Source organism: Tiliqua scincoides, chromosome 2 (assembly GCF_035046505.1).
Source record: "Tiliqua scincoides isolate rTilSci1 chromosome 2, rTilSci1.hap2, whole genome shotgun sequence".
NCBI classification, from domain to species: domain Eukaryota; kingdom Metazoa; phylum Chordata; class Lepidosauria; order Squamata; family Scincidae; genus Tiliqua; species Tiliqua scincoides.
In genome coordinates, this window is record NC_089822.1 from 153303163 (window position 1) to 153326181 (window position 23019).

At 44.6% G+C, this 23019-nt stretch overlaps 2 protein-coding genes and 1 pseudogene across 2 annotated transcripts in view; all 3 read right to left on the reverse strand.

Moving 5' to 3' along the window:
- The window catches only part of FASN (fatty acid synthase), a 75795-nt gene extending 65973 nt beyond the window's left edge, over positions 1 to 9822 (reverse strand). The window contains exon 1 of the mRNA XM_066615773.1: positions 9748 to 9822. The gene's annotated coding sequence lies outside the window, so the exon portion shown is untranslated. The remainder of the gene's footprint in view (positions 1 to 9747) is intronic.
- Positions 9823 to 15056: 5234 nt separating this feature from the next.
- The window catches only part of CCDC57 (coiled-coil domain containing 57), a 63496-nt gene continuing 55533 nt past the window's right edge, over positions 15057 to 23019 (reverse strand). Inside the window, exon 18 of the mRNA XM_066616462.1 lies at positions 15057 to 15388. Coding sequence (XP_066472559.1) covers positions 15165 to 15388 — 224 coding nt within the window. The 3' untranslated portion in view covers positions 15057 to 15164. The remainder of the gene's footprint in view (positions 15389 to 23019) is intronic.
- Positions 21192 to 21308, reverse strand: LOC136642579 (5S ribosomal RNA; annotated as a pseudogene).

Consider the following 23019-nt stretch of genomic DNA (forward strand, 5'->3'; position numbering starts at 1 on the left):
ACTCGGGGCAAGGAAACAACTGTTCCCTTACCCCCGAGGAGGCCTCTCAAGGTCAAAACTCCCCACAGGATTCAGTGGAGCCCATGCCAGTGCCACTATGTGGCTCTGTTGGGAGTTGCAGTGGATTGGGCTGCCCATTCTGCTTTACAGATATGAAAGAAGGCCCTAAAGGAAAAGGATCAGTCTGTTTCTGCATTCTTTTCAGCTAGAAATTCAATGGATACAGTTGCAGTTCAGATACAGTTCAATAATAATTGCAATTTAGTTTCTTTGCTCACATTAAAAGAACTGAAATAAATTATATTTGTCTGAATCTAGGCCATCAGAACAATAACTTTCTCAATAAAATGTTTTTTTTAATTAGAAACCACAGCATAGTACACAGTACACAGTAAACTGAAAATACTGTAACTACAAGCATCAGTAAATAATATAACAGCACAGTTGAAAGAGGTGGATAATGGAATCCATCATAAGAATTTACAGCCCAATCTTATGTTTACCATGATGATCTGTGCAATGTTGAATGTTGCGATGGTGCTGACTGCCGTAATCCCATCAGTGCCTGTCACAAAAGGTGCTCCAACAGAGCACGACATAGTGCACTGCTGGCAGAGCAAGCAGGAAGGCCTGAACTTTCCCACCAGCAATGATGTTTCTCCCACCACTTGATGACTAAAGTAACTCTTCAGAAGCAGTGGGAAGGTGGGACTGGGTGGGTAGGGGGAGAAATGGGGTGCAAGATGGGTGGACTGGGTTCAGGGAGGAGACAGGATCGGTGCTGCCGTCGTTATCCTAACCGATCCTGTGATATGGATCGACGCGGACCTGCAACAACAAAATAGCTGTAGCAGATCTGAGTAGACCCCTCCGCACTGTGGAGGTTTACCTCTAGGTAAGGGAGTGATAGTTCTCTTACCTAGATAAGTTGCAAGGGGAGCATAAAATTAGTCCAAACCAGGTACTGGTATATTTCTTGAGCAGAGTTCAACTCACAGAAAGAGCTGGCACCTGCTTCAGGGAAATTCCCCCTTCCACTGCATATCTCCACATCTCTTTGTACCCTGTTCCCAAGTACTGGCCCACAGGAGTGAATGACTTGGGGCACTGTTGTGGGGACAAGAAAACATGATTGCACGCTATTTGCCTTTCAATGGATGTTTTCTCCACAACCCTAAGCAAGTGGAGTGCTGTTGCTGCTATCCTTCATCAGAAAGATACAGGTGGAAATTCCCATTCAGGCCGACTTCTTTTAATAATGGTCCAGCAGTGCTGTTTCCAAAGGTCTTCATTAAACCATTTACTGCTGAGAATCTTAAACATTTCCCCCTAGCAGGAATTTCATGTTATACATTACTATTGATTTCTTTTTCTATAGATAGTTTTTGAAAAGAGATGAAGTCTGTACTATCTGGACTTGCTAAGTCCTTTTTCCATTAGAGGAGCATTTCTCAAAGGGTGCTCCTAGGAGCTTTGGGGCTCCCTGAGACCCCTTCAGACGCTCCATGAATACACCATTTTAAGTGGCCACCATGTGCCCCCTGCCTGGTTTGCATGTCCTCTGCCTCCTGTTTGTGGCTCCCCCTCCTCATTTCCCTCTGGCTCTCCACTGATATTTGGTGTTGGGCTTGGCGCTGTGCTATTCCATGCACATGCCAGGGCTCTGGGGCTCTCTGGGGCTCCTTTAAGGACAGTAAAGTGTTCTAAAGATCAAAAGTTTGAAAACCGCTGCATTAGAGCATCAATTGAAGCATATACAAAGAATGCACATTCTATATCAGAAATGAATGAATTCCTCAGACACTAAAGTAATGTATAGGCCCTCAGTTTGTCTGTACTTGTCGTAAGAGGCGATTAAACAGCAAACGGGTAGATGGGACTCGTTAGCCTGGGAAGGCAACTCATCTGAGAGAAGGAAAACTCTGATCCCAAACCTCCACTGCCTTGTGGCTACATCCAGTTATGGAAAAGGCTTCAGGAGTCAACCTCGAGGCAAAATCCAGAGCCAGAGTCCCTGAGGCAGTTCATGGCTGAACACAGTCACCTTCTGGCAACTCCTGCGACACTGCTGGAACCAACCGTATTGGCCTCTGCCTTTCCATTGGACCATTTCAGCGATGTGGAGAGGGGGGATCTGCTGCATGGGTAACAGTCTATCCTCCATATCTACTATACCCAGGCTTTGCACACTGGAGAGGACACTCTGTTCCAGAACCACCATTCATTCATATCATATGGCATGATACCATAGTCTTCTGAGACTGAAGGATGCCATTCAAGGTAATGTATAACTTGAGTGGCAGATAAGTTTGTGCTTTAAAGAAAAAAAGGGTTCCCCAGAAACATATTCCTCCCATTAAATAGTATAGTTGGGAAAGGTATGTCCTTTTATAAGTACTCATCTGAGAGGGATATTTAAAGACAAAGAAAACAAAGACTATGCAAGTTGATGCAAGCCTGCTTTAGCTGAAATCAAGAAAAAACCGCTCCCATTGACTTGAATAGAATTGCAGCCTTTGTTTTGATAATTTACAGGGGGTTGTTTCCTAAATAGTGCAGAATGTGTTCCATCCTCAGAAGTTTCTTCTGCAAGCAGAAGGAACATTATGCTCAAGCATGGGGTCCTTCCAGGAACAGAAGGGGTTCTTGTCTGAGCACTGCCTCTGTTTCTGAAAGAAGCTTCTCATGACAAAACTCTGCTCCACTTAAGATACAATCCAGTAACAATTAAATTATTTAGCTACAATATTAAGAAACAGCTATTTTGGTTCATACTATAATAAGTGATCAGGCTCAGCATCTAATTGAACTACTGCCAATATTGCTTATTCCTGCCATGCTATATGATGGGATCAAGCATCCCTTGCATGATGGAGATAGGTCCATGCCCACCTGGTTTTTTTGTATGTTCTTCTTTTTGGTGACATGCATTTGTGATAAGCGAAGCTGCTCAGAGGTGTGATTTCTGAAGAAATGGAATAGCAGAAAGGATAGAGAGAACTAATCAATCCATCTGGTGCCAAAAATGATACCCACTATTAGACCTTTTGATAGATGTTAAAGAAATGCAATGTGGATTCTAAAATACGCCATCAAAAATACCCAGTATCATTCAGCTAGGCCAGGGGCACCCAAACCCCTGCCCTGGGGCCACATGCAGCCCTCAAAGACTCCCAATCTGGCCTGCAGGGGGCCCCCCAGTAAGCCTCTGGCCCTCCGGAGACTTGCTGGAGCCCACGCTTTTCCGACACAACTGCTCTCAGCATGAAGGCCAACTGTTCAACCTCTTGTGTGAGCTGTGGGACAAGGGCTCCCTCCACAGCTTGCTGTTTACATCTGTGATGCAGCAGCAGCAGAGAAGGAAAGGCCAGTCTTGCTTTGCGCAAGGCCTTTTATAGGCCTTGAGTTATTGCAAGACCTTCATTCATTCATCTCTACTATATCCCATCTCTATAAGTCCCATCTCTAATATATTCATTTATGTAAATTTATTCAAATTTGAAAAGTAAATTAATTCTTTTTTTTCCCCGGCCCCGGGCATAGTGTCAGAGAGATGATGTGGCCCTCCGGCCAAAAAATTTGGACACCCCTGAGCTAGGCCAACTAAGGTCTGCCAAGTTACACAAGGGTAAAGAAGGAAGTTAGATGAGAACACAATTTACAGAAGAAGTGCTCTTTAAAAAGTATCCAGTTCACCTGCAGATAAGCACAGCTGTCATCTACCCATTTTACATGGCATTTCTTCAATTTGCCAAGAGAAAGATGATTTAAATGTGTCTGATTTGCATATGGAGATAGTGAAATTAAAATTTGTTTCATGGTCTTTGGATAATATGTGTCAGACTCCAAACTGTACAAAGCAATATTTCTCAACTTTATTCTAGCAGTTAGAATAAAGTGGGGAAAAGCAGTTCTGCATGACAAAAACTGTCACTAGATTCTGAGGCAGTCTCAGCCAGGAGACAGTCATAACCAAAGACAGATATATAAATATTAGCACGAGGTACAAGCACATTAGTACAAGGACAAAGGATCAGCCTCACTGATACAATGAAACAGAACGCGTGGAGGGGTCAAGGGAAATGTACTAGAGACAAAAGCTGGAGACAGATGATATTTTCTCCTAGAGTCACTGAAGTAAGATGAAACAGGCATTGTTACTCATGTTCTATGCATTCATTTCAGAGACATCTCTGGAACATTGGTTTTGTACAGTGTTTTGGTGCTTCACAGTCAAATTACATGTGATGCCTAGTTGTAGATGAGTTACACTGGTGTCATTCCACTTTTAACATACACATGGGCAACAATGCCCCTTTCACACCACTTTCAATGCTCATAGAAACTGTTGTCTGTTTCCAGACACAGACAGAAGATGACTTTTTTTTTTTTTGGCAAAAAAATAGTGGCCCAAATCTCCATGATCACTTATGCTTGAAGCAGATCAGATTTCTGTTCAAAGATAGCTTTCCTTTGTACCCCATTCTATCATTAATCTAATCAGATTAAGCATTATGAAGACAGCACCAAATTTATTCAGCCTGTTTTGCAGAACAAAGATCATCCCTGCCCCACTGTAACTGTCATCTAATTACAACAGAATGGTGCAACAATTAGGCTAAAATGATAATACCCTCACATGCATTGGGTACACCTATGTTTCAGCAAAGCAGGATGTAAATACAACAGGTGAAGTATGGAGAGAAGTAGGTGTTAATCTTGCAGCTGTACAGTCCTGATTATCCTACTACACTTTTACATGGATATTATGCCATATGGACTTGGTGATCATTGGTAATATGATCCATAAAGTATTGTTGCTTTCCTTATCCGTCAGCATTCAGTTCATATGGCATCCTATCCATGTGAACATGCAGTGGGATAATCAAGACTGCTCAGCTGCTTCATATATGTGATCATGGCTTTGCCCAGGAAGCATTTTCAAATAGATTACTATCAGGATTATCCATGATAGCTTGGTTCACTTTGGTGCCAATGTCAATAGGCGCCAAAGGACACTTAGGATTTTTCGTGTATATGGCAAAACATTCTTGCATGAATTGGTCCTTGGGCTTCTCAAACTCTTCCATTGTGACCCATTGGCCTTCCTAATGGGGTTCTTTTCTCCAGGTGCAATTTATGGTTGCTTCCTATTAACTTTGTCAATAAGATTAAATATTTCTTTTTATCTGAAAGAACCTTGGCAACATGTCTAGATAGTCCAAGAGGTCAAAAGTTATCTTTTGTGTTAGACTTTTCTAATGCCCACAGAGTATTACAGAGAAGTCTATCCAAAACTATCTCTGTTACTGACCGCATAACCAGTCCTTCTTATTACTTACTATTCATTTCTTGTTTCATCATAGTTCATCAACTTCTTACATTCTACATTAACTACCTTCAGAAGTTTCATCAACTTCTTACATTCTACATTAACTACCTTCAGAGACTATGGCTGCAATCCTAACCTCACTTTCCTGAGAGTAATCCCCACTGAACAAGACAGGACTTACTTCTGAGTAGACCTGGTTAGGATTGTGCCCTATATTTCTTTTTTGAACTTTATTCTAACTGTCTTCAAAAGATACTAAATACAGCACTGTTTTCCTTGTGGCCACTATGCAGCAGAATGCATCTTTTCACACTTTTACCCTTGTGGTTTGTTAATTTCATCAGGTGTCCCCTTTACTTACTTACTTATCTTAGGTATTGACTAACTACTTACAATCTTACCACTTACAAATCAAAGTACTTACAAATATCACTATTTACTTAACATTAAGAATTGCTTTGTGCAGAAATTCTTCTCCCTTCCAGCACATCCTCCGCCTTTTCTGCATCTCTGTTCCCTCATTTCTGAGAAGGATCAGCTAGAATGGCCCATCACACTCAAGATATGGAAAATGATTTATTGTGGATAAAAATGCATCCAATGTTTAAAGATAATTAAAGCAAACACTTAAAATGGTAAATTTGTAGGCTTTCACTATTGAGAGTACTTTTATGTTGTTCATTGACTTAATTATGTGGCATGTTGCAAGATCCATCACAAAAATAAGAGATAAATGCAGAAAGGATAGAGAAATAAAGAAAGAATACTTGTATGCCTATGTTTTTATCCTGAACAACATCATCCTGAACAACACGCCTACATTTTCATCCTGAAACATTAGTTTGCTTTGAATCTATTTGTTGTAAGTAGATTAACTTCGGGAACAGGAAAAAGCACAGTAGTATTAGTATTAGGTCAATATTAGGACAGTATGTAATATGAGGACAGTTATTCCTAATTTTTTTTTAAAGGGACTCACAAACTGAATGGTATCTTTGTTTATCACCAACCTCTTTATCCCAACTTGTGACCATGAAATAACCTTTGTTAGCATGTGCTCATACTCCTGGGGACCATCCATTAGACTCCAATTATGTTGAGATGCCAGTATTTACAAAGCCATATTCACTCAGAAGCAAATCCTGTTTATTTCTGTTAGATTTACTCCAAGTATGTGTATTTAATATTGTTGTCTAGTGCTAAAATCCTAAATGTACTCCTTGGAAGTAAACCCCATTGAAGTCAGTGGGCTTTGAGTTAGACTTTAGGTGCACAGGAATAGATTCTCACTATGATTTTTTTTTAAATTCTGATTATAAGGGAAAAATACCAATAGCTTTTTTCTAGCCTGGCATAATAATAAGTGCACATTACATTAAAGGTGAAATATAGGGCACAATCCTAACCAGGTCTACTCAGAAGTAAGTCCTATCTTGTTCAATGGGGCTTACTCTCAGAAAAGAGTGGTTAGGATTGCAGCCATAATATATTAAAAGCAAACAAATGAAACCAATTGTGCTGAAATTTTTCCTTAAAGTAGAAGGTAAATACCTCAGGATCAGTGTGCCAGCCAGTCCCACTGAAGCCAATGGAAGTCAAACTAGTAAATTAAAAGTGCAGCATTTGTCGTGGGGGGGGGCGCTAAGGTTCCTTGCCTCCACTGGCCATAGTGGGAGAAAGAAACTTTTGGTGGTACAAGTTAGTTCTCACTTCCTGGAGCATTTATACATGTTTAATACAGTTTTCAGATTGATCTAAACAAAAAGTTTAGAATAGCATGTCTCAAACTATGTGTCAGGACCCACTAGGTGGATCATGAGCCAATTTCAGGTGGGTTCACATTCATTATAGTGTATATTTTATTTTTAATATATTAGACTCAATGCTACCATGTTGACTGTGACTACATCTGGGAAATGCTACATATCTGTGCTTCTAACAGGCTACTATGTATATTACCAATCATAGTCAATGGGACTTAATCCTGAGTAAGTATGGATAGGATTGCAACCTGGGATGCTTGGGGAAATTTTTAAAAACACATCAACAGTTGCCTGGGAGGGTTAGGAGGGTTCTTCTTTAGCTTAATTTAAAAAAACAAAATTTATTCTTATTGTATTTGATTTTGGCATATGAGGGTGTTAAACATTTTCCTGATTAATGATGTCACTTCAGGCCATGACATCACTTTCAGGTTAATTACATCACTTCTGGTGTGTCACCACAGATTGTCATTCTTAAACGTGGGTCTTGGTGCTAAAAGGTTTGGTTTAGAACAGAGGTGTCCAAAGTTTTTGGCAGGAGGGCCACATCATCTCTCTGACACTGTGTCAGGGGCGGGGGGGGGGAAGAATGCAAATTTATTCAAGTTTTAAATGTAAATTAATAAGTTTACATAAATGAATATATTAAAGATGAACTTATATGAATGAATGAAGGTCCTGAAATAGCTCAAGGCCTATAAAAGGCCTTGCACAAAGCAAGGCTGGCCTTTCCTTTGCTGCCGCTACTGCATCACAGACATGAAACAGCAAGCAGTGGAGGAAGCCCTCATCCCACAGCTCACAGGTCAAACAGGTCAAACAGTCAAGCACGCAGTCAAACAGTCGTCCTCACGCTGAGAGCAGTTGCATTGGTTCAGTGCGGGCTCCAACAAATCTCAAGAGGGCCAGAGGCTCATTGGTGACTGGGGGCTCCCTGAGGGCTGCATTGAGAGGCCTCAAGGGCTTCAAGTGGCCCCAAGGCCGGGGTTTGGGCACCCCTGGTTTAGAACATATGGCTCAATGGAACAATTCTGATTAGTTCTGGCTATCTCTTGGAATCTTACTTGAAAAACAGTCTTAGGAGTTAGAAAGCAATAGAAAGTTAAGAAGTCCATGATAGTCAGAGTCAGCAAAGGGGGCGTGATACAAGTCACCTCCATCACTTAAAATATCTGATAATAGCATCTTAGACATGAAGCATCATATGCTATGCTTCTGATATGTAGTAATTTGAAATTGCCCACATCATCTTTGCCCTATACAGGCATTCAGGCATTGCCTTATACATTCATACAGGGTGGAGACACAATGGAAGACGATGGCCTAGAATGGAAGAAGATGGCACTATGCAAGATGATGTCAGAGAACAATAGATAAAATATCTTTACAGACCGTTGAAAGCCCAGAAGCAAAGAACAATTTCTTCTAGACACCAAGCAGAAATCCCTGACTTTTATCTGCTACCTGAGAAGGGGTGACTTAGGTTGCAAGTGACAAAGTGGAAAGGAGAGCTGATGCCCTAATTTCCCACTGACACAAAATACATACTAGAGAATATATTCTATGTTGTCATTTCTCTTTTGCAGTCAGCTGCCTTTGTGGATACAAAAGGCAAAGAGCAAGACATTGAGGAGAGAAGCAACCTCCCTAGATCTGATGCAACGATGGGCTTTCGAGTGCCAGTCTAAGTGGCCTCCCTGCCTGAGACCAAAATGGCTGGATGCAGAAGAACACTTGCAATGCTGCAGCAGCAGCCAGGCTTAGCCTCCATCTCCCCCCCCTCCTCCCCTTCATTCTGTAGCCTCAGAAATCAACACCCACCCACCCCGATCCCTTCTGCTCCCATCGCACACGCAGGTTACAGAAGCACCGGGATGGGGGTCTGCCTCCAAAAAGCGCTTCGCAGTTGGCAAAGAGACGATCACGCCACCACTTCAAGTCGGCTACCCAGAGCCGGCGAACACGGAGAGAACGAGCCTGGGAGGAGGCCCGCCCCCGATGCCACTCCTACGCTGGAGATGGGAGCGCAGCATCCTAGGGAGAGGTCCGCTTTCGGGCGCCCCAAAGGCCCAGCTGCTCCTTCGCAGAAGCACCGGCTCATCCCGGCCTGGCCCGCCTGGCATGCATCTCAGCCTCCCGCTATTTGCACAATCGCCTTTGCACAAGAGGGCTGGGCGAACGAAGCGCACTAGTGATCCGTCCAGTCTCCTCCCCCCTCTCCTCCCCGCCCCGCTCCGGTGTAGAGGTAAAATCCTATCCACATTTTCCTGGGTGTAAGCCCCACTGACTATCATGGAACTGCCTTTTGAGTAGACATGCATAGGCTTGGGCTCTGGGGCTGCAAGCCTATCCACACTTTCCTGGGAGTAAGGCCCATTGACTATAATGAATTTTACTTCCGAGTAGACATGCATAGGCTTGGGCTCTGGGGCTGCAAGCCTATCCAGTTTCCTAGGAGTAAGCCCCATTGACGATCATGGGACTTACTTCCGAGTAGACATGCCGAGGACTGGGCTCTCAGGCCGCTCTATTGAGCCTGAAGGTGGCGAGGGGGCCCCACCGCGCGCGCCCTGGAGGCGCGCCTCCAGCTGCCTACCTCGGCCCCAACCTAGCTTCCCTTCCCTTCCCGCCCGCTCTCCTGACTCGGGTTACCTCGGTGGGTCGCTGGGAGGCGGGCTGGGCTGGGCGGTGCAGCAGCTCCTTTCCTTAGCCGGCTGGCGATGGAGGCGCGTCGCTCGTCAGTCCCTCGGCCACCTTGTGGGTGGATGCGCACTGGGGCTGCCCGCCGTGCCTGTGCGCCGGTGGTGCCGCTGCTGCTGGCTGCCTCGCTCTCACTGTCTCCCTCTAGCTCCCAGCGCCTATTTAAACAGCCACCACCTCCGGCGGCCACGCCACATGGGCTGACAGCTTTGCTCCTCGCGCAGTCCAATGAGAGCCTGGGCTGGGCACCCGGCGCCGACCCTGGGGCGATGCCAGCCCCCCGCACGCAGGACTCCCTCTCGCGGGCCCGGAAAAGGCAGCGAGGCACGCGGGGCCCCACACTCGGCCCTCCTGGGCTGCGAGTGCTGCCAGGCAGGAATCGGGTCGGCCAGCCAGCTAGCCCCAGGGGCAGCAGGGCAACTTCGCACGCAGGCCACAGCGCCTTCTTATCGGCCGGCGCGCTGCACTTCACGTGCCTCCTGCATCTCTGCTGCAACCCCCCGTTCAGACGTGCCAGGGGTTTGGAAAGCAGCCTGGCTCGCGGGGGCTTCCACTGAACGGAGCACGTTCCTTCGCACCTCCCCACCCCCTTGTCCCGCTGAAACTCCACTCTGCTGCACCTCCCACCCGCCTTTCTGCCCCAGGGGACGCGCCTCCCCCTCCCGCACGCCCCGGGGAGAAGAGCCCAATCCTATCCACATTTTCCTGGGAGTAAGCCCTATTGACGCTAGTGGGAGTAGGTGTGCATAGGATTGGGCTTTCCTGGAGTAAGCCTCACTGAACTCAATGGAACTTCTGAGTAGATATGCAGAGGATTGGCCTGGAAGGTTGCAATCCTATAATACTTTTCAGGGAATAAGCCCTATTGCATACAAGGGGATTTACTTCTGAGTAGACATGCCTAGGATTGCGCAGTGAGGCTACAGCAATCTTACTCACACTTACCTGGAAGTAAGCTCCATTGACTGTAATGGGACTTACTTCCGAGTAGACACACATAGGATTGGGTGCTAAGTGAACGTTAGGGGAAACATTCGTGATTTTCCTACCCAGGGCGGTTGGAGGGGGCGTGCTGATATTTTCTTAACCAGCCACTGCTGTAAGAATATAGTGGGGAGGGAGAGACTCATCCTATGCATGTCTACTCAGAAGCAAGTCCCATTAGAGTCAATGGGACTTCCTCCCAGGAAAGTGTGGCTGTTACGGCAGCCCCAGAGCCCCATCCTAACCCGGCTGTAGTATCACAGTGCAGTGTGGTCTGGGAGGGAGAGTAATTGATTCTTCTCGGCAGCCAGGGCTGCGAAGGGGAATTAATTAGCCTGCTCTGCTCCCCCCAGACTTCATCGCACTCGGCCGAGCGGGCTTAATGGACGCGGCAGGCAGGCAGGCAGGCTTCCCGGCCGCCAGCAGCAGCAGCAACGGGTGCTCTGGGAGACCAGCGCCATGCCTGCCTCGTTGCATTAGCAGCCAGCCCTTCCTTCCCTCGCAGCCCGGCGAGCGGAGGGCACAAAGAGAAGCAGCCTTTCTTCCCGGGCCCCACTCACTGAGGAGGCGCCCAATGAGGAGGCCGGGGGACGGAGGTGGGGAGGCGCGCGGCCAATCCGGGGGGCTGTGTGGGTGTTGCTAGGAGATAGGGTGATGTGGTGACTGCAGGAGCGGGGCGGCTCTGTGGAGGAAGCGGCGCTGCCGGTGATGCAAGAAGCGCCTGTGAATTGTGGCTTATTTCAGGGCATTCACCTCAGGAGAGTGCGAGCTTCCTGGGTTACTACAGTTCAGTCCTCCGAGCAGACTCGCTCCCGCCCGGTGCAAGGCGCTCCAGGGAGACGGTCCGCGCGGCAGCTGAGCGCTGTTCCAGGAGACGCTTGGCTAGGCATTTCGTCGCGCGAGAAGGCGGCGCGCGCTCCCCCGAACGCCCCGCCGCTGCACAGCGCGGACTCTCGGGTGGCGCTGCTCGCACTAGTCGGGAGGACCCGGGATTGCTTGTGGCGTCTGGTCCGCCCTTTCGCTGCCTCTGGCTCGCGCGTTCTCCAGTCTTGCTGTGCAGCTCCACACCCCAATCCTATCCACACTTTCCTGGGAGTAAGCCCCTTTCACTCTATGGGGCTGACTTCTGAGTAGACATGCATAGGCTGGGGCTCTGGGGCTGCCATCCCATCCACACTTTCCTGGGAGTAAGCCCCTTTCACTCTATGGGACTGACTTCTGAGTAGACATGCATAGGCTGGGGCTCTGGGGCTGCCATCCCATCCACACTTTCCTGGGAGTAAGCCCCTTCCACTCTATGGGACTGACTTCTGAGTAGACATGCATAGGCTGGGGCTCTGGGGCTGCCATCCCATCCACACTTTCCTGGGAGTAAGCCCCTTTTACTCTGTGGGACTGACTTCTGAGTAGACATGCATAGGACTGGGCATTCACCTACTGCTTGTACTTCTTTAATGTCCCTAATCCTCCCTGTTGCTTCTCCTCAATGCAACACTTCCTAGAACAGGGGTGTCAAATACAAGGCCCAGGGGCTGGATGCACCCCAGGGAAGCTTTTTATGCGGCCCGGGCTCTCAACTGCTGAGGTGTTACTTCTGAAAGGTCATCCAGCATGATAATTGGCCTCTCCCATATCTTGAAATATGATCAAGATTTGTGTATTTTCTCTTCTGTCATTTGCAGCTAATGTGTTCCTCAGCAAGAAAAAGTGCTTATTTGAGGTTATGACCTGTTTAATGACATCACTTCCTGCCTAATGACATCACGTCCAGCCCTCGGTAGGCATCATAAATGCCATTTGGCCTGCTGTATGAAATATGTTTGACATCCCAGTCTTAAAAAGCAGTGCAACACAACAGACTAGAGCAGCCACTGATTTCCTTCCAAACCTGTCCAAGATGCTTAATCTTAATTTGTCAGGTAGTATAGAGGACCTCCTGGGGGCTGGGGATAAGAATAGGCCCTCAGTTTGGCTGTACTTGTCATAAGAGGTACACTGGGTAGATGGGACTCATTAGCCTGGGAAGGCAGCTCATCTGAGAGAAGGAAAACTCTGATCCCAAACCTCCACTGCCTTGTGGCTACATCTAGTTATGGAAAAGGCTTCAGGAGTCAACCTCAAGGCAAAATCTGGAGCCAGAGTCCCTGAGGCAGTTCGTGGCTGAACACAGTCACGTTCTGGCAACTCCTGCGACACCGCTGGAACCAACCGTATTGGCCTCTGCCTTTCCATTGGACCATTTCAGTGACATGGAGAGGGGGGATTTGCTGCATGGGAAACAGTCTATCCTCCATATCTACTTTACCCAGGCTTTGCGCACTGGAGAGGACACTCTGTTCCATAACCACCATTCAGAGCACAATACCATAGTTTTCCAAGACTGAAGGATGCCAACAATAGAGAACTTCCCCCCCCCCCCCAAATACCAAAACATGGTGTTTGAATATGGGGGCTTGACCCAAGGTTTATGGTTCATCAGTAGGGCTAATCATATTTTTTGGAATTAAGATTACTCTTTTATTGTAAGGCTATATTTAATATTTTTAACATTTGTCAAGTCAAATCTAAAAATAGTGCAGTACAGCAACTTCCAACTCCTAAGATATCTTCCCTCTTATATTCAATGACAACTAATTTTGTAGAATTGCTCATTCAGATTTAATTTTTAGTAATAAATTTCTCTCTCTCTCTCTCTCTCTCTCTCACACACACACACACACACACACACACACACACACACACCCCTAGCTCATCCTTTGGATGAGGCACCATTTATTACCTTAGATCAGAGGTTTCCAAACTTTTCCACCCCAGGGCTGCATCATATATCTTAACATGGTGTCAGGGCTGGATGTGACCCGTGGGCCAGAGTTTGGAGACTCCTGCCTTAGATTGATATACTGTATACCCTTTCTGGATAAAGATAACCTTGCCACCATTATCCATGCTCTGGTAACATTCAGACTGCTGCATTATTCATTTAACTGAAAAGTTCTTTCATTGCTTCCTGTTGTGTGACAGCAGGATTATTGATGCTTGTTAATTGCCCCTTGAACAGCCTCTCTGAATTGCCCCAAGGCAACGTGACGTAGATCCTGTCACACAACTTCCCCAACTTTCCCTCTCTTGTCTTCCCACAGCTTCCTTCATTTCTTTCCCTTCTTCTTCCACATCTACCTGTTTGCAAACTTTCTGGCAGTAGCACCACTGTCTGTGAACATAACTTCCCTATTACCAGCAGGAATGAGAGGAAGGAGGAAATACTTGCAGGAGTCTTGTGCAGGTACTTTCTCTCTTCCCTTACCCTACTTGCCAATGAGGGAAAGACATTCCTCCCACAGAGAGGTTGGGCTGTCATCTGAGTGCAATGTCACACTGGCCAGCAGGGACAATAGGAAGGAGGAAGCATCCATGCAAAACTCACACGTATCCTTCCCTACATGTCAGCCAAAGAGGAGGGAACATACCTCAGGGAATCCTTCCTGGGCCATGGGCCTCTGTCTCAATTCTGCTTTCAGATGATTGTAGAAAAGTAATGCTTAAGGAGCACTAAAGAAATCTAATGGGGAAGAAGTCCTGGTGCATGCCTTCCTTGGTTGTTGACTGCTTCACACCCCAGCACTATCTGGCAGCCCAATCCTAACCAACTTTCCAGCACCGATATAGCTGCAATGCAGCCCCGAGGAAAGGGAACAAACATTCTCTTACCTTGAGGAGGCTTCTGTGACTGCTCCCCCACCTCAGGATGCAGCATGTGCCAGATTGGTATGGCTACATCTGCACTGAAAAGTTGGATAGGATTGGGCTTCAAGTCTCCTGAGCTCTTCCTAATGGACATAAGCAACTCATCTGCATGACTCAAGAACTGTGTTATTACAAATGACTGAACAAATGGTTGGGTGATCAACCAAATCCCCAGTTTTAAATTATATGGACAAAAGTAGTAAGAGTTGTGGAATGGGTGTAAAACCAAAGGAAATGAGAAAGTGTGATACTGGGGCACACAATTGAGGTCCTTTTTCCTGTGCCAACAAATTCAGAGATTTTCACTGAACTCAGGGGTCAACTTATGGTAAAGCACACATACTTGTATCTTCTCTGCCTGCTCAGAACATAATGGAAGGAAGTGGATTAAGCACCCCTGATATGAACATATGATATGAAACGGCATATATGGTGTTGTGTCAGACCACTGGATGTAAATTAATACATTAAATTCAGCATATAAATTAATTTAGCTTTATTGTCAAATCAGGAAGAAAGAGAAGGTTGTCTAACAAACTGCATGACAAATGAAATGGATTAATATTCCAACTTGACATATCATATCTTAGTAACAAAATTCTGTATATTTTGGATACAAAATTTTATTTCTCACTACAAGCTCAATCTTTTACATTGTAGTTTCGGATTTTGGTCATCCTCTGAGAGGTACGGGGCTTTCTGAATTGATTGTAAGATGACTTGTTTGGTTTTAGCTTTGACTGGATATCAAACTTGGTCCCCTGGACAGTCAAGGCAGCTGTTGGTTTTTCCTCTAGATAATCTGCTTGAGCTTTTTTTTGAGAATCTTCAAGCCTTTCATCTTCATGGATCACCTGGGATTTCTCTTCAATCAGAAAATAAAAATAAAATAAATTAAGGGTGCTTTTCTTATCATAAGGTAGCCTACAACAGTGATTTAAAAAACATAAATATAATAAACTCTTAACAAAATGAAAAAGCAGCAAACAACATAAAACACACAGATCAGAACAAAACAAAAACCAGCTAAAAGCCTGCTGAAACAGCCAGGACTTTGATGGCCATCAAGCTAAGCTAGGACCGTAAAACTCTTGCAAATGTATATTACTGCAACTCACTGGTTGACAACTCTCTTACTAAAGATATCCAACAACCACATGTTTTATTTGTTTGGCACCTATCTGCTTGTCATCTCCGTTTAGAAGGAACCGTTCAACTTCACATAGGAAAGTGATCACAATAGCTACAGCCAATTCTAGTTCAGACCTCATCTGAACCATGAACTCATTTGAGTTGGCTTAGGCCAGGGGTGCCCAAACCCCAGCCCTGGGGCCACTTGTGGCCCTTGAGGACTCCCAGTGCGGCTCTCAGGGAGACCCCAGACTCCAATGAGACTCTGGCCCTCTGGAAACTTGCTGGAGCCTGCACTGGCCTCTCAGCATGAGGGCGACTGTTTGATCTCTCGCATGAGCTGTGGGTGAGGGCTCCCTCCACTGCTTGATGTTTCACATCTATGATGTAGTAGCACCAACAAAGAACAGGCCAGCCTTGATTTGTGCAAGGCCTTTTATAGGACTTGAGCTATTGCAAGACCTTCATTCATTCATATAAGTTCCACCTCTAGTATATTAATTTATGTAAACTTATGTAAATTTATTCAAATTTTAAATGTAAATTAATTCTTCCCCCCCTCCCCGGCCCCTGACACAGTGTCAGAGAGATGATGTGGCCCTCCTGCCGAAAACTTTGGACACCCCTGGCTTAGGCTAACCATTGTCTCATAACCTTACTTCTCCATCTGATGTAGATAATACTGATCTATCTTACAGGTGGTTGTTAAGATTAATAAGATAATGTGCATATGAGCAATGAATACAAACATATCGCATACAGACTACTGCTTTGGGAAGTCACTCACTCCCATAATACTACTGGGAGTCCCAGACCCTTTATTTGCAAATCACTTTTCTAAGCTGAATGTAGTAGAAAGTATCTATCAGACACCAAAAGTTATTTTGCTTGGTCAGGAGATGTTTGGATTATAATCAGTTTGAAGAGCAAAGATTTTTTTAAGAGAGAAAAGGGACTGTCATCTGAACTAAGCAGAAATGCAAGAAATCAAATGTAACTGAATGGATAGAAGTTTTAATCCTGTCCATTGCATTTCCCAAAGTGCAGAATTTGTGTAAAAAACTGACCCAATCTAGCACTGCCACCACTGTTTCCATAATCAAAATAATTCACTCCCACGTTTAGCAGCTCTGATTTTGACTCTGGGAATTATCAAGTAAATCAGAAGAGGTTAATATTTGTAAAACACTTGGAAGCTGAACAGTCTTTCATAACATGGAACAAAAATTGCATGCTCCATCATCCCAAGAGCCAGGAAAGATTTCACATCTCTCTATTGGTTAATATTTGACCCAGCCTTCTCAATGTCTGGTTCTTTACCCACACGACGGAAAAGGTTTTGAAATGTTGTCTCACAAGCAAGAGTGAAAGATAACATATTACCCCAAAATAGCCCAATTCAGTCAACTGGACAACTGGGCCAATCAGAGTCAGCTGCAGTAAAAGTGGTTTACATCATCCAAGTTCAAATATTGCAGCAGAACAGCTACTGCAAGTCTGATCACACTGTTTTTTTACCCTTTGATATCTTTACATGCAACTATAATTCCCTTAGGGTAGGAGTTGTGAAAATAAAACAAAACCACAACCTATACAAACCTGTTATTTCACATCCTACATTTGCGCTGATGTGATCTATTTAACTCTGTATCTTCACAGCCGTTATCTCAATAGATTAAACAATCCTTATTGTAGCAGGTAGGACAGGAGCTGGGAAGCCTGTGGTCCAAGTTCAGCCATCAATAACGGGTGATATTGTGCTTCAGGCCATCCAGTAAGGTAGAACAGAATTTGGCAAAAAGCATAAAGACAAATTGTGACAGCCATGCAAAGAAACCAACATGGAAAGGGCATTTGGAAGAGGATGCTTTCAAGCGCAATCCTATGCCTACTCAGAGGTACAACCATTGAGTTTGATGGGCCTTATAGCACCGTTCATACCAAGATTCTGGCAGGCTGATCAACCACACATTCCACTGTTTGACAAGAAAGGGTCAGGACTGAATAATTTTACGTTCTCCCACAATTAAACAGCTGCCATTCATTACATCTTGGGAGACATTTGTGGGGAGGGCAAACTCCACCCACCAATACTGACACTGGGAAGCCTAACTTCCAAAGTCAGTCTCAATGGGATGCACAGCACTGCCAGCACCCCGATGCCCCTGCAACATACAGGCCCTTACTCCAACATACCTTCCCACTGGAATGGTACAGTATGGTAACAAAATGAGGAACTGAAACAAAATGTTACAACATAACCTCAGTCTCTAACAGGAACACTTCTGTTCAGTGCATTGTTTTGGGCAAAAAGGGAGGAAAAATAAGAGAAGATGACCTTTTTCCCCCCTCCCTCCTGAGATGTTTCTCTACTATGCTATAAGGCAGTAGAGGCTGAGGACTGGTTGCCAACCCCAAATTTCAGCACTTTATTGCTATATAGTGGGATGAGGAGGTTTCTGGAGAGTGGAAATTATAATGTGTCTGTTTTTCTTTTCAGCCTCCTAAAATCTACCCACACAGCTTGTTAAGGGGAGTTTTTAAATTTCATGTTGCCCATTCTCTCAATTTTAATGCCCCCTTCAGGATACTATAAGCCCATGGTTTCCAAACTGTGGATTGGGACCCACCAGTGGGTCTCAATCCAATTTTTGGTGGGTCACAAAACTGACAAGGCAGTTTAGGCTATGTGTATCAAGGTTTAAATATGCTGCTACTTGGGGGGATGGACACTGCTGCCCTATCACCATGATAGCCACATCCCTTGGCATTCAGGGAGCAGTAGCCTTTATGGCTATGGCAGAAGAGTCCCAATCAGATGAACATGGAACTCAATAAACAATCCAGAAGACAGTGTCTTCCCCCCCCCCACACACACAGTAAAACGGATAAAAGAGGCTTGAGCAGCTGGTAAAGTGAAACACTTTTTTAAGGCTTTTAAAGCTAGGTGGGTCCCGATAGTGTGTCATCTTAAAAAGAGTGTGAAAATGTTTGGGAACCACTGCTATAAGCTGTTAAGAGCTATTTCTTCCCCTCCCCTTCTTCACAACTAAAAACCTTGACATGCATTCCACAATGCAATCCACTGAACACAGGTTCTTATTGTGGTTTTAGGCTTTTAACCTTTTGGGGGGGCTTCTTTTTTCAGAAACTAATATACTTCTGTGTAGCTGAGGACTTCCCCAAGTATAGAGAAACGATCTTATTTTTGGGTGGCCCCATTTCACTACCAGACCAATATGCAACAGAGCATCCACATCGGAAGGAACAAGCAGGGAACAGCAACAAAACACTGCAGTATATCCCTGGCCCCTATCAAGAGTGACCTCATTCGGGGCTCCAACCAGCTTGGAACAGAAGCATTGTAGTGCTGTTTGGGGCTCACAGAGGGGAAGGTCTCAGATAAAAGAAGGAAAGAGGCATTTTCTTCTTTCCCTCTCTCTTGAAACCTTTTCCTGTTGTAAAGTGCTAAGGAGGCTTGGGCACAAGCTTACTTTATTGCTCTGCAGTACAAGGTAGAGGGGAAACAGAGAGCTTGATGGAAAGAGGTCCCCTTAGGGGAAGAAAGGCAGGTTAAAAATATGGCGAATTAATATAGTTCCCTTTTCACTTTCCTAAGTTCACCAGGTACATGTGTCCAAATCTATTCTCCCCTTGGGATACTATGAATTATTAGGGACTCAAGTGGGCCAATTGCCTCCCTGTTCACCTGCTACCTCCCTATGCTGTAGGACCTAAAAGTTGAACACAGGTCCTTTTCAGGTCTATTTAATGGGGGGAGGGGGAAACACCACATCAACTTTTTCTTTAAATTTAGAAATGTACTTCTGTAGACTTAGAGAATCCTCTGAGTAACCAGAAGCCACATTCTTATCTTGGAGTGCCCCATTTCACTTCTAAACCTTTCAGACCTCAACCACCCAAGTTCACACACCACTGCTTACATTTAGCCCTTAGCCCAGTTGGATATTAAGGCACTTCATTTCACAGACAAACAAGAAGCTCTGTTAACCTTCAGCCTATTTAAACCTACCCACAATCTTCTTCAGCTTCAAGAAGCAATCTACAGTGAGTGGAACAAGTACTGTACTACCAAACTGAAAGGCATTTATTATTTATTTTCCTCATTGTTAAGTTGCCTCTACAGTTGTTGCCTGCTGTTGTGTTGTTGCCTTGCATTGTTAAGGAGGAGGTGTGATCTGGAAGTTGAGCTGCCACCTTGCCTGAAAAAGCTAAACAGGATCAGGAGCCTGGGATGCAAAACTGACCCAAGCCAATGATGGATCTCTGTGAAGAAGTGTGAAGGAATACGGAGGAGTATTTATAACACCTGAGGCAAGATAACACCTGAGGCTTGATTTGCAGCTGCCTGTGAAAGATTGGAAATGCAGGGGCAAGCCAAGATGTGACTGCATTATGAAGAGAAACTTCTGGAGAAAAGGAGGGGTCTATGAGTCCCGGAATAATACTTGTAAAAACTCTATTGAAAAATGAGTTTTTTTACTAGCTTGGCTATGGTAAACCACCTTACGGCTATGAGAAAGATGGTGTATAAATACTATGATAAATAAATAAAATTTTGTTTCTTGTGTCTTCTTGTTTTAATTAATTTGCTCAATTATTTTCTTATTCTGAACTTGGAACACCACCTTGAGTGCACTTATATTTATATACTCCAAATAAATAAGCAAACAACAAATTTAACCCAGCCACTGAAAACCAGCCCAAATATGATGTCACACAGAACATATTCAGGGCAGGTCTACACATTACAATTGCTGTAGGCAACATTGATATGCTACACTGATATTCCTCAGAGAAAGCATGCAATGTGTAGACATATGCAAAGCTGTTTATACATCTTGTGTGCATAGATTCCCCAAATATATGTGCACTAGTAGGCACACTCTTGCATAATTCCACAAATTTAGCATTCCCTGGTTAAAAACATTGGTGTTTTCATCACAGCTGCAATATGTGGAGTTTCCCTTAAGACCCTTCAGAGGGAAGACATTTTATAGCTAATGAAAGACACCAGAATTCCTTTCTATACATGTCTATTGTACAGACAGTGCACAGATGGAATGGCCAGGATGAGCTTCAGATTTATAACATGTGACAGAATACAGAGAGAAGGTTTCATGGAATCCCCCAAAGCCTGGCTGCAGTAGGAAGAATTAAAATCCAACTGCTGTTTAAAACAAACAAACAAAAAACCTCTGGGTTAGTTTGTCATGGTCTGATACTAAAAACGTGGTATTAATTGGCAAGTTGGGTTACAAATGAGTGCAAAATTTTTTAAGATTTGCAGCAGTATCTTCCCAGGTGTAGAAATCAAACTACTATAATGTATCTCTATCTAATCAGGTACATTATTTCATTTCTTACTCCTTTAAGAAGGCCGTATTTGCTCTTTGCCAATGTTTTGGGATCAAGCTGTCATAAGGTCTCAATTAAGATAGCTATTGGTGATGTGACTTGTTCCTTTACAAACAAAAAATGGTTGGCAACCTTCAGTCTCGAAAGACTATGGTATAAGCCTACAGCACCCGGTATTCCCAAGCGGTCTCCCATCCAAGTACTAACCAGGCCTGACCCTGCTTAGCTTCCAAGATCAGACGAGATTGGGCATGTGCAGGGTAACAGTTGAGAATCAGAATCATAGCTGTATAGATATGAGAGCCAAACTTGCCAGTTCATGTAGTTTCAGCAGACTGCAGTGTTTGTTAACTCACTCTTGCAGTTTTTCGACTGACATTTGGTTAGGCATGAAACAATCATATCCCAGAGACTACTCTTTGCACTGAGCAGAACTGTGGTTGGTTTTGTCAATAAAAAGGAGGGGAGAAGCTACTTTTTCAGAATATGAGGGCAGATTGCCAACAGTGCTGTGGGTTTTCTAGAAAATTTTGAATTTGTAAATTTTCTGATGGCCTAAATTGAATAGAATCTAACATAGGAGGTTTAATTTAACTTATACAAACCTTTAAAATGTATGCTATTTGTAAACGCCATACAAAAATCTCAATTTTTTTCCCCAGTAGCTCAAACAATTTAAACTGAAACATTTCGTTAGGAAAACATTAAAGTACTGTGGTGATCGAGGTGGTGGGTCTGCTAGTGCCTCCTTCCTTCCCCCAGATCCATTCATTTCCCAGGGTCAAAACTGGTAATCTATGCTGCCGCCAGAAAAACAAGAGACAGAAAAAGACCATCTTCAAAAATCTCTCTCCTGGTCATGTGAAAGAACCCTAAATTTCCCACATATCTCTCAAAAGCCTACATAGCAGCAAGCAGCTCTAGAACTTTGCTCTAGTCCTTCTGGACTGTGATGAACAGAACTGGTGAGTTTAGTTCCTCTTATGACTTTTAAGAACACTTACAGTTCAATCCAAACATGTGTTCAGCAGCTCTGGCTGTTGAAAAGTAGCCATACAGAGCACTCTGGCAGCATGAAGAATGGGAGGCTTCAGAGGGGAAAGGAGATTTAAGTGAATCTCCTTGGACTGGCGTCAGTGATTTCACTGACACAAGGAGAGAAAGAGGATGGACAGGCTGCTGCTAGAGAGGAGAGGAAATGGTCCACGCCATCGCCGCCAGATCCACCACCTCCTATGGCCTCCCCGCCCCTATTCCTCTCTCTTCCTCACCCAGTTTTACCTCTTCCCTGCCCCATCCTCCCCCACATGTCCTGTCTCCCCTTCTGACCCACTTGCTCAAGCAGGTGGCCAACAGTCCAGCGTCACACTTGGGAAGGCTCCGGCCTTCTCGCCAGTGCTCCAGCGGAGTGCTATTCCACACTCCCCAGCTGGATACAATGCGTACTTTTTTGGCACAACTGCACTGGAGGGGTGGGGAGGATAACAACAACAACAACTTTATTTTTACCCCGCCTTTCTCCCCGAAGGGACTCAAGGCAGCTTACAACAGATTAAAAAACATAATTTAAAACAAATAAAAACATATTAACACATGTCATAAAAACAGCAGTCAGTTAAAAAATAGGTAAAAAGAGCATAGAGCAGCAGCAAATCATAAAAGAATCAGGCCTGTAAAAAATATTAAAAGATGTTAAAAAGATGTTAAAAAGGCCGAGAACTCAGAAGGCTTGTTTAAACAGAAGGGTCTTCAGGCCTCGCTGAAAGGTCTCAAGAGATAGGGCTCAAGAGATAGGGCTGTTACTTAGCATAGCCCCATCCAGTTGGAGCAACTAGGAGTATCAAAGAATGCCTTTCTCCACTATGAGAAAAAAGCTCCATGCATGTAACGCCTGTTCCCACCTACCACCTAATGCATAGATGGGGCAATGGTTGGGATCAACAGAAACAAGGGGTAGAACCAGCAACTGTGACGCTCCTCCTCCAC